Source organism: Enhydra lutris, unplaced genomic scaffold, assembly GCF_002288905.1.
Source record: "Enhydra lutris kenyoni isolate GAN:26980312 unplaced genomic scaffold, ASM228890v2 scaffoldscaffold41, whole genome shotgun sequence".
Classification (NCBI taxonomy): domain Eukaryota; kingdom Metazoa; phylum Chordata; class Mammalia; order Carnivora; family Mustelidae; genus Enhydra; species Enhydra lutris.
This window is the reverse complement of record NW_019154125.1, coordinates 309,428-321,791: the sequence shown is the minus strand read 5'-3', so window position 1 is coordinate 321,791 and position 12,364 is coordinate 309,428. Positions and strand designations below refer to the sequence as shown.

The 12,364-nt window shown below is 39.6% G+C and overlaps 1 protein-coding gene across 2 annotated transcripts in view; it reads right to left on the bottom strand.

Annotated features, from left to right (window-relative positions):
- LOC111155372 (ADP ribosylation factor guanine nucleotide exchange factor 1) overlaps positions 1-10,855 on the bottom strand; it is a 144,016-nt gene extending 133,161 nt beyond the window's left edge. The window contains exon 1 of one of the 2 annotated variants that reach the window (XM_022515519.1): positions 10,186-10,855. In XM_022515519.1, the coding sequence (XP_022371227.1) occupies positions 10,186-10,309 (124 nt within the window). In that variant the 5' untranslated portion in view covers positions 10,310-10,855. The remainder of the gene's footprint in view (positions 1-10,185) is intronic. The other variant, XM_022515518.1, reaches the window with a different exon arrangement.
- Between the last annotated feature and the right edge of the window lie 1,509 nt (positions 10,856-12,364).

Sequence of the window (12,364 nt, the reverse complement as noted above, 5' to 3'; positions counted from 1 at the left end):
AATGGTAAGACAAGCTAAGCATCATATTAATAAGACACTAAAAGTAAGTATTAAAGTACAAAAAATAAAATACTAAAGTTTGGGGGGGGAAGCAACATTATAAAAAATAAGACATGAGGACTAATTAATCCTGTCAGATATCATGTGAGGCACTATGCTAATAAAAATTAATAATCAATAATTTAAGAATAAAATACTTTTTAACTTCATAACTGTTTTTTACCTGTCAATTCAATGGGAGAAAATGAACCTATTAAATACTTGCTATTATATCCTAATAAATTCAAGAAAATAAGCACCAAAAAACTCAAAATCTATAAAAAAACAAAAATATACACATTCTGATTATAAAGGGGAGTTTCAGGTCTTTGTTTTCTACTTTTAGAACAGAAAAAAAATTGCAAAAGAAAAGATGAAAAGGAATGGTTACATAAAAATAAGTCCAAACCAATAACTCTAAAGAGAATGAAAACTCTTGTCTTTCTCAGCAGATGGCTGTATACTTGCATCCAGCATAGATAGAGTACATTTATGACAATTCTACCTAAGGAACAAGAGCCATAAATGACCACATTCTACCAGCGAACTCAATCTTAGTGTTTACCATACATAATTCTGTATACATAATATTCAATGAATTTTGCAGGGATTAATAAGAAAATATATTAAGAAAACTCTGTGCAGCAGAATTTAAATGGAAATGTCCCCAAACTCAAACAACACTTTGCAACAGGAACAGGAGCACCTGGGTGGCTCAGTGGGTTAAGTGTCAGCCTTCAGCTCAGGTTATCATCTCAGGGTCCTGGGATGCAGCCCAGTATCACGCTCCCTGCTCAGCGGGGAGCCTGCTTCTCTCTCTCCTCCCCATGCTATCTCTGTTGCTGTCTCTGTCCCTCTCTCTCTCAAATAAATAAATAAAAACTTAAAAGAAAAAAAACAAAAAACAGACACATTATTAAAATAAAATGCTTGGTAGGAAAACAAAATACACATATAGAAAATGCATATGAAATAATGATGAGAGACTATACAATTGAGAGTTATGACAATTACACAATAATTGTATTTATTTCAATTTTATTTACTTACTTTAGAGAGAAAGGATGTGCATGCCTGAGTCAGGGGAGGGGGTGGGGGAGAATTTCAAGCAGACTCCTGCTGAGCGCAGAGCCCCACAGAGGGCTGGATCTCACAACCCTGAGATCATGACCTGAGCCAAAATCAAGAATTTGGACACTTAAACAAATGAGCCACCAGGCACCCCACAATAATTATATACTTACGAAAGCCACTGAATTTATGGAGACTCATGAATGTTTGAACACATACATGGTATACTCTATAAATGGAAACTCAAATCAAATTGGGTCTGAAAAGTTAGGATAAGGGGAACTTTTATTAGTTTTCTAGGGCTGCGTTCACACATTATCACAAACTTGATGGCTTAAAATAACAGAAATTTGTTCTCACAGTTCTGGAGCCCAGATATCTGAGCTATCTCTGAAGGCCCCAGGAGAGAATCCTTCTTACCTCTTCCTAGATTCTGGTGACTACAGGAGTTCCTTAGCTTATTTATGGCAGCATAACTCCATAAACATAAACAATTATTTTTAGGTAACAGAGTCTTACTTCCTATTAGATAACACTTTAGTAAGAGTTTGTTTTTGTTTCAATTCTTAAAATGATTTTAAAATGTTATAAAATGCTAAGATAAAAAATTAGAGTATTTTTAAAAGACAAGGAACTCAGGTACCATAAGATCACCAGAATCCTTGGGAATGTCATGGGACAGCTGTATTTTCCAAATGGCTTAAATTATTAAAATCTTACTTTAAAATTTTGTTTAAAATCTTACATACACAGAAACACACATGAATCTGGCTGACTTAAGCAGACCACAAAATGGTTTTTTTGTATGACAGATTCAGAAATGCAATTATTAACATATAGCACATAAATACCCCTGAGAATCACTGAAATGTAGAGAGCAGTATTTTTCTATACTGCTGTTAGATAGCTGTTTCTTCGTTCTGTATTTTGCCCTTTCTCTTTCTTAACAGTAACTCTTTTTCCATGGAGGCCCTTCTTTCCCTTTTTGTAATTTGTTAATTATAAACAAAGATTCGTGGGTAAGGGTGCAGGTCAGGTCTGCCACATTAGGCCCAAAAGACTTGCTCATATTTTAACTCTACCAAACATAAGCTCTAAACCTCAGTTTCTTCATTTGCAAACTGCAGATAATAACGGCACCAAAACATACAGGGTTGTCTGGAGGACAAACTGAGATAAAGACAATAAAGTAATTGGCACAGAACCTGGCATACAGTAAACAATAAATGTCAGCTATTTCTTTTTCCTTCTTACTATTGCCTTATAAATTAACTAGCTCAATTTTTGAAGACTACATCTGTGTGTGTTGTGTTGTCAGAATAAAGTATGGAAAAAATACCTCAAAAAGTTAATAGTGTCTCAAAGAAATAACACTTCATATCAACTAAGATGGCTAAAATAAAAAAAGACAGTAATAATCTTTGGCTGGCAAGGACATATGAGAAACCCTCCTATGTTGCTGATGGAGATATAAAAGGATGTAGCTACTTGGAAAACAATGTAGTTTCTTAAAAAGTTAAACACAGATTTATCATATGACAGCAATTCTACTTCTAGGTAGTAACTATATAAATATTACACACAAATATTCACAGCAGCATTATTCATTCAACTCAAACGTCCATCAAAACTGGTGAATAAACAAAATGTGGTACATCCACACTCTGGAATACTATTTATTAATAAAAAGAAATAAAATATTGATACGTGCTACAACATGAACGAACCTCAAAAACATGCTCAGTGGAAGAAGCCAGACACAAAAGACTCTATCTGTATGATGAATGCTTAAAGAAATATACAGAAAAGGCTTATCTAGACACAGAAAGCAGATCAGTGGACACCTAGAGCTGTGGGAGGCACTAGAGATTTTACTGGGGTAATGGAAGTATTCTGAAACTGGATTATGGTTATGGCTGCACAACTCAATGAGTTTAGTAAAAATCATTACATTTAAAATGGGCAGTTTGGGGTGCCTGACTGACTCAGTCAGAAGAACATGCAACTCTTCATCTTAGGGCTGTTTGAGCCCCATGTTCAGTATAGAGATTAATTTTTTTTAATGGGCAGATTTTATACTATGTAAATTATACCTCAACAAAGTTGCTTTTTATAAAATTAGCAATGGCTATCTTCACCTAACAGTGTCATGGGTTATTTTTTTCCCCAGTTTTACTTTTGAAAATGGTTTTTAAAAAAGGTTTTGTTTAGGGACACCTGGGTGGCTCAGTTGGTTGGATGACTGCCTTCGGCTCAGGTCATGATCCTGGAGTCCCGGGATCGAGTCCCGCATTGGGGTCCCAGCTCCACGGGGAGTCTGCTTCTCTCTCTGACCTTCTCCTCACTCATGCTCTCTCTCACTCTCTCTCAAATAAATAAATAAAGCCTTAAAAAAAAAACTTAAAAAAAAAAAAAGGTTTTATTTTAAAAAACAAAAAGAGTAAACTGCCAATTCATTGGACTTACGTATAATTAAAAGTAAACAGAGTAAAGACAATAGGATTCTCCTCTGAATAAAGTAGTTGACCTTCATGATACCTTCTTTGTCTGCTTATATTTTTATTATTTCATTCCTTAGCAAGTTTCTAGACAGTTATTAAACAGCTGATTAAGTGATTCAAAGTTGAGTGAGAAATATTAAATGTCCCACGTGAATTTTTCTAAAGATCCTATCAGAGGTAATACTGTGATATGAAATATTTTATAGATTGTTTTTTACCGTCTTTCCTGGATGAGAAGGTAACACAGGCTATATAGACCTACGTAGTTATATCAAGTCTAATAAGCAAAACAAAAATAGTAAAAGAACATAAACTTTTTAAATACTTGGTCCCAGTACCCTTTAAAAAGAACTTTTTCAAGAGACTCACACACACTAAAGCCTCAGAATAACTACTGTCTAGATTTATGAGATAGAAGTTAGCCAAAGACTGCATTTGACTGTTTGAACACATACATGGCATACTCTATAAATGGAAACTCAAATCAAATTGGGTCTGAAAAGTTAGGATAAGGGAAACTTTTATTAGTTTTCTAGGGCTGCGTTCACACATTATCACAAACTTGATGGCTTAAAGTAACAGAAATTTGTTCTCACAGTTCTGGAGCCCAGATATCTGAGCTATCTCTGAAGGCTCCAGGAAAGAATCCTTCTTGCCTTCTTCCTAGATTCTGGTGACTACAGGTGTTCCTTGGCTTATTTATGACAGCATAACTCCAATTTCTATCTCCATTTTCACATGGCCTTCTTCCTTCATAGGTCTTCCTGTCCCTTCGTCCACTTATAAGGACACCAGTCACAGGATTTGGGACCCACCCTGAATCCAAGATGATTTCATCTGGAGATCCTCAACTAATTAAATCTGCAAATATCCTATCCCAAAAAGGGACTAGGCCAGTTGTTTATTAACTACATGAAAGTTCGCTCTTAGGAAAAAAAAAGCTCACCAAAAAACCCTAACAACTCAAATTTAAAATTATTTTGTATATTCTCAGTTGGAAATATCCTATCATTTTAATTGATTCCTTTTCTCAGTAGAAAGTATCCTATTATATAATCAGGAAATTCTATCATTAAAAAATTATAAAATATATATAAAGAGTTGGATGAAAATGTTTTACTGTAACAACTTATTTCCCAAAGGTTATTTCTCTCCTGGTGTTCCTCCTCATCATGGTGAATGCCCTCTCTAACAACTTGTAGCTCTGGCAACTAGTCTGTTGTCATACAAGCAACCCATCAGCAAATTCAGTGGACTCCTTTAAAATATATTCCAAATGCAAACAATTCTCATACACTCCCCCACCCCCTCACCCCTGCCTAATCTAAATCACTACCAGTAAGCCCTTTAACATGTAAATTTGCTATATCACTCTCTTATACAAAACTCTGCAATGGCTTCCATCACAGATACCATAAAATCCAAAGTTGCTCTCCTCTTCCATCCCTCTCCCTCTTACTCTCCCCTCAGTCACCTAAATCTTTCAACCTGGAAAAGCACCAACCACGCACTGTCTTACTGTTACCTCTATTTCATTCACGTACCTAAAAGGCTGAATCTCTCTGTTCTGTCAATTCTCTGCTGAAATGTCACTTCAGAGAAAGGCCTTTCCTGACCACCTTATCTAAAATTGCACTCCTGGGCCATTCTCCCTTTACCCTTCTGAACTACTGCTTCAGAAAATAACAATCTGACAATCCATGTTAGTTTGTTTTTTTACTGTTAGCCTCAATAAACTAGAAAGTAAGTTCCATGAAAGTATGTTTGGTTCAGTGCCATATGCCCAGCACTGGAATAATACCTGGCATAGCGCTAGCACAACTAGTCTGAATGAAAAACATAACCTAACTTTGAATAGCGACAATAATTTTTTCATCCATTTTCCCTTTTCAAATATCCCCTCCTTCACTCTGTAAGGTATATTATGAGAAGTATTTCCTCAAATTATTTCCCATTCACAATACATTTTTATTCTGCTTTGAAAAAACAATTACAATAGACGTTCCTCTCTCCAAGTTAAATATTAACAGGAGAGACAACCAGTTGCTTGCCGTTAGATGGGATGGGAAACAAAGAGCTAGTAAGCAAACAGTCCTGTGATCTGATACCATTCCTCCCAACTACTCCTTATTTCTGATTTTCTTCTTCCTTCACTGCCAACAGAACTGCCTTCCCAAAACACAATCACTAATCTGGAGAATGGTCTCATGTTTATGTAGGGCTACTATATCTACTGTATTATATCTATACCTTATCAGTAATTAGGGCCTTTTTTTCCCTTTAATAGTGTCCCAAAGTAAATTCCAAGGAACAATGTATCACAGAGACTCTGAAAGGGGTCAAATAAATTAAGAAAAACTTCAATAAGCAGAACAGAGCAGATATCTTTCTTAGAAGACTTTCCAGAATCTCAACTATGTTAATGTGCATTCTAAATCTTCACAACAGAAAGTATATACACTGAGACCCAAACTTACTTTTTCAACTCAAACTTAACAGAATCTTTCATCAATCATTTCATTTCACTACTCTTTTTTCCTAGCTACCTCAAAAATTCTGGCAGTCTGACTTACTGAAAACATCTTTTACCTTAGATATTGAGGAAGGTTTAAAAGGAGATTTGCTAATGGATTTAAATTATAAAATGTTCACTGCAGCATATTATTTAGGAATAAATCACTTTTTTTTTTCCACAAAAGGTGAAGAGTAACAAAATTTGGTATTACCAAAAGTAGCATAAAATTGGGGTCAATAGCACTCAAGTAATTCCCCTCCACCCAAATAGCTCTTTTTTATAACACTGCTAACCAAAATAAGGGTGGGACTGGAGGTATAGTAGGAAGTTCTGTAAATTTCTGTAAAATGTTATATCTACATTTCTGGGGGTAACTATAATTACAGGTAACAGACCCTTAAATAAACTAAATCAGTAGGATCACTTTAGGATACAATAAACAACACAAATTCATATGCTGTCTGATGCAAAAATTACTTCCCTCAAAAGTCCTCTTTTTCTCCATTCTCCCATATCTCAAGGGATTCCACCCTTATGAATGCCCCTGCATGCCTCCCTTGCCTCTAAAACCTTCTTGTGGTCACCCTTTTCACTCCTATTCTGTATCAGTGCCAGCTTCCAAACTTGAACTAGTTCATCTTAACATTTGCAGAATATCTTTGTCCATACCTGATGTTAGCAGCCAAAGTTGAACTAGTCATAGCCCTAACATCAAAGAAACTTCTGAAACTTAAAGAGGCCTGACTGGAATAGGGCGCAAATGCACCCTCCCCCTGAGACAAACAATGCTACCTTCAAGTCAGATCCTGCAACAATCCTAAATTCTTTGAAACTAAAAATAGCTCAGCTGTTGTCTCATCTGCCAGCAGATGGCCAGACTATTTTTAATTCAGGATTCTAGAGAGCACGAATGGATCACGCTAAGCTAGGGCAGCCTAGAAGGCCTCTGCAGAGTTGTCTTAGCTGCAGAAAGCTGTAGTGGGGTGGGAACCAAGAGAGGGCAACCTGGAGCTGTTCTTCTGCCCCTGGGCTTCATACTGATTGTAACAACGTAGATGTGAGGGTTTTTTGTCTGTTTTTTTTAACCATTCTGTACTTCAAAATAAAGTCTGAAATATAAGATAATTTGATAAAAATTTTAAATAATCTGCACACCCTTTAAAGTTTTCATTATTTTTTTTTGTGAAAATAAAATTTCCTTTATGTGGTATCTTTGAGGATGAATTTTGTTTTTAATAAAGTGAAATATCTTCTGATCTTGATAAGGTGTGCTAAAAGTTTTACTTTAACCAAAAAAATATCATTTTCTTAAGAATATGTGATGAACTGTAATTTCAACGGTATTATTTACAGAAAAACTCTTTATAACTGGCCATTGTTAAAAGGTAACGGAATTTTGAATACCAGTGCTCTGAAATCACCTCACATGGCAATAAAATGATTTTAAAACACAAAAGGATTGAAAGTCTGACATACTATATACTTTTCTGTTTATTCTGTCTCCATTCAGCTCCTTGATAGGTGCTCAATAAGTATTTGGGGGTGGGGAGGACGAAGAATGCAGGCAGGTGTATTTAGAAGGATTATTTAGAAAGTATATTTAGAAGGATTATAGCACTCACTTCTATGCTTCCACCATCCAACTCCTACCCACTCACAACCTAATCTAGATCAGGGATGACCACACCAGTCCTTTCCAGTTTACCATTCCTGCTTGATGGCCACAGCGATTATCAAGAGACCAAAGTGGGTCTGGATTCTCAGTAATGAAGAGAAAAGAGGAGCTTATAATAGTTTCCAGAGACAATACATATTTGAAGACACCATCTTATTGTAAAACATTACATTTTCTGTAAAAATGAAAGGAGTTATCCCTACCAATTTGTGATAATGTATGTGGATGACTAGAAGGAAAGAAACAAAGTTCATACATCAGGGATCCACTATCTTGAGATCAATGAGATTTTGCAGGAGACTAAATATAACTTTTATAAAATTTGAGTAAAAGCCTTATACAGCTTTAAGAAAGTATTGTGTTGCCTAGTCCTTGCCTGGGTAGTCATATTTCTCGTAACAATCTTCTGCTAACTATATGGAAGAGGCAGGCAAAAAAGTAAAACCAGCAAAATCTGCAAAAGACAATTCCCAGTACACCTAACACACTACCAAGTAACTCCTAAATCTAGATACCGCAAGGACCAAGCCCTAAGCCCTCTAAAGATGCCAATCAAGAAGGGCAGGAATACTCAGTGCACAAGTTAACCAAACTGTGTTCACGGTCATGGCACATTAGAGGAAATGTAACCTTACAATAATTAAGTTCAATATCCTGATTTACAAGGAAGGAAACTAAGGCCCAATGACTTGACTGCAATGTAACAGAACTGGGATTTAAACCCAGGATCCCCAATTCTCCTTCCACAGAACTCTCCATCAAAACACGCTCAACTTATTGGCATTTTGGAGTGAGAAAAAATTCATATACAAGATACACTCCATTTCATTGGTCTAATACTTATTACTTAGTATACTAAAAATGAAATTAACATGGAAAATCTGGTCTCAAACTAAAACTTTACTTTGCATTTCTTAAGTCCTTTAACCTGCAAGTTATTTATAAACCTACAAATAATTCTTTTAAAAAACTCAAAATCACTTCTTCCCTCATACCACCTCAATTTAATAATTACTCCTTTCGGGACCTACATAAATTCAATTTTTTTCGCTATACAAGGTTTTCTCATACACCCAGAACAGTATTTCACTAGCTACAAGGATAAAAAGATGAATTTCTGATTCACGAAGGGCCAAAGGACTAAACTTAAACCCACTATACTACAGATACAAAAAAATTTTAATGAAATTTCTTCAGTAATATTTTTCATAGCATCACACCTTAAAATAGTTTAAGAAGAAAAACAGTATAGCTTATTGTGCCAAGTTTTTTTAAAAAGTATTCTATTTTAATAATTTAAAGGTCTTTCCTGTCTTCACTCTTTAACACACATTTAAGTTTTCCGGATTTTTCCCCCTTCAAGAACACTTCTTCCAAAGCCCATTTAACAAGCTTGATTTTCTTGTCAATTTCATGTAGTCTATTTCCACTGCTATAAAATAAAAACAGAAGCATTCGATATTACTCTTTGTGTTAAATGTCCTGGTCTTTCCCTAAACGATTTCATCTTTAATGGATGCAATAGATCAGTGTTCCCCCTTTAACAATTCTTCATCTGCTTGTCCTCACTATAGGTATTGTTTGGATTTACACTGCTATGGGATTCAATACACTAGATCTCCTCCGTCTGAACTATAAATCAGAATTCAAGCTTGAGAGCAGCTGCCACTGTCCAGACATGTGGCTGGTGGGTGTCATTGTCTTTTTCATTTTCCCCATTCCAAGCCCTCCCTTCCTTGTCACTAAAGCCAGCATATTTAAAGGTCCTTCCCTTCCTGGCTTTTATATGGCCACCCCCACCCCTTAACCTCTGGTCTTGTTCTTCCAGGTCAGCCCAGTCACATACAACATCACTCTGTTTTTCCTGTAGCGGAGGAGGAGAGATGTCAGAATGGGCTACACCTCTTGCCAGACCCCTTCTCAAGACTGTCAACAAGGGAACAACTTCGGCCTATCTTCCAAAGTACCACACCAATAGACAAAGTTATCAAAATTACGATACGGAACCCTTCCCACGCCCAATCTTGACGAATCAGCTCTACCTCAATTTCCAAGCTAAAAAACAACAGCTCATCTTCTGCTCATCACAAAGGGTGCTAGCCCGTCCGCATCGCACGGTCCACCAGCAAAATCTCGATACTCTCAAGTCGATTCCAAGCCCTGCCGCGTTCCCGGAGCCTCGCTAACTGCCCTTCCTCCTCCACCCTGCCGCTGCCCCACATCCAGCCGAGTTACTGTCAACTCCAGCCCGGGAGCAAAGAGCTTCGCGAGGGCTCCCTGAGGTCAGTGGCGCCGGCCTAAGGCAGCCCCAGACTACCCCACCTCCCGTGGCGGCTGCCGCGCCGCCGCCCCCCCCCCCACCCCGGGGCCTCCTCCCCGCTCACCTAACGCCACCTCGCACGCTTTGCGCAGCTGGGAGTGATGCGCCTTCTTCACTTCCTTGTCGGCCAAAATCTTCTCCAGGGCCCGGGTCAGGAACATGTTCTTCGTCTTCTTCCCCTCATACATGGACGCAGAGAAGGAGGCGGCGGCTCGTCCGACCCGCGGCTCCCAGCGGCTGGAGGGGAGGAGGAAGAGGGGAAGGAAGAGAAGAGAGAAAGAAGAGGGGGTGGAAGTGGGGGAGAGGAGGCGTGGAGGGCAGCGACGGGATCACGAAGGGACAGGCAGGTGGGAGCAGCCGCGGTGCGGACGAGGGGCGCGGAGATCTTCACCAGGTCTTAAGAGGCCGCCCCTTGAGGGCCGCGCCCGTCGGACCGCCGCTTCTCCCGGCCTGGGGTCGCTTCCCGGCCACCCCCCCTCACTCGCCCCTCCGGCCCAGGGGCGGCGAGGGAGCCCAGCCCGGGCGGCCGTCTGCCGGGAGTCGAAGGACAAGGCGGCGGCGGCGGCGTCTCAGAAACCCAGAGAGAACACGGCTGCCCTGGCTACTGTGGGGATTAACACCCGCCGCGGCCGCGGACTGGCCTCCATCACCGCCGACCTGCCCCGGCCGCCATGTTGGGAGGAAACGACGCGTCACGCAGCGGCCGAACGGCTGCAGAGGAGGAAGCGGCGGCGGCGGCGGCGGCGGCGCTGCCTGCCCAGAGCTGCCGCGGCGCCGGGAGGCTGGAGGCGGAGGGCGGCGCGGGAGGAGAGGCCCGATCCGCAGCGCTACGGTGGCCCGGTGGGGCCTCCTTGCCTCCTGCGTTCGCCTGCAGGGCGGCGTGGGGCGTGGCGGGCGCCCTGCGGCGCGGGGCAGGCACCTCCGGGCGGCTCCGCTGCGGGGCGGAGGACCCCTGGTACCCTTCCTCCCACGGGGTGTAAAGGACTCCCAGCTACGGTGCTTGCACTTCTCCGACTTCCTGAAGGTCCCATTAGTGGAAGTGCAGTCCCTTCCGTTCCAGGGGTCACGGAAACACCCGCATTGCCCATTCTCAGCGGTACAGTGTTTCTACCTGCCGCGCTCGACTCTAAATTTCCTTACTAGATGTGCAAAACTGCTATCCAGGACCGTGCCCGTACCTTCGGACTACCTCAAGGAGGAGTCTCTCTTAGGAAGAGTAAACTAAAACCAATTTGACATGGACTCAGGCATGTTTCACCTTTTTTTTTTAATCTTTGTAGGATAAATCGGTAAACTGTAGATTTCAGATTGTTTCTGAACTGAGCCTGAAGTTAAGCCAACAAGTAAATATTTCGAGTTGATGAGGTCCATTAGAGCTCCGTGTTTCTGTGCTTTTAATACTAAGATGCAGTGAGGACAGAAAAACCAGTTTAAGAATAGAAAAGCTTTAAATACAGATTACCAGAAACATGTGACCATGTGTCTGCTTTGATATCAAAGAATAATTAAAACTTCTACCGTGTTTAATTCAGAGCATACAATTATGGAGAATGTCATAAAATATATGTGAAGAATTGATACAGTGATTTAGGTGCGTGCTTACAAGTTCAAAGCTACTGATTCCCAAATTGTTAAGAGTGTCTCTCACTTCTGGTCCGTTCTATTGCCTTGAGTAGGGACTTGTCCTAATAAAATCACCCAAAGCCACGAATGGAGGGGCTATGAAGTGCCAAGATTTGGGACAGGCTAAAAGCCATGAGAAATAAAAATGGAAACCTTGAAGGTGACCCTGAGTTAAAGTAAAAACATAGATTAATTTTTAAAACTGTGGTGTTTAATTCTGAGAAACAAATAAATTCACTAATTTCATTTTAAAGACTATTTCTAGATTCCTGGGGACTGGAGAGTCAATATACTAGATTAGACATAATTCTGATTTCCATGTACACTCAAAGATTTAAAAATTTTTTAGAACAAGCTGTATTTCTAATTTATATTTGTTTCTTCATTATGCCAGGGTGCCAGGTAATGTTGAAAGTGCTGATCACCAAATCTATTTACTCTTCTTCCTCAGTACAGAGATGTATTATATTCCCCAGCCTCCCTTGCAATTAGGTGTAACCATCTAGATTTAGCTCATTAAAATAATAATAATAATTCCACAATCAGTTTTCCATGCTGTTTCCCTTCTGTGGCCACATGCTAAAGATGGCAGAGCACAAATTAGAAGGAGCCTGAGTCCC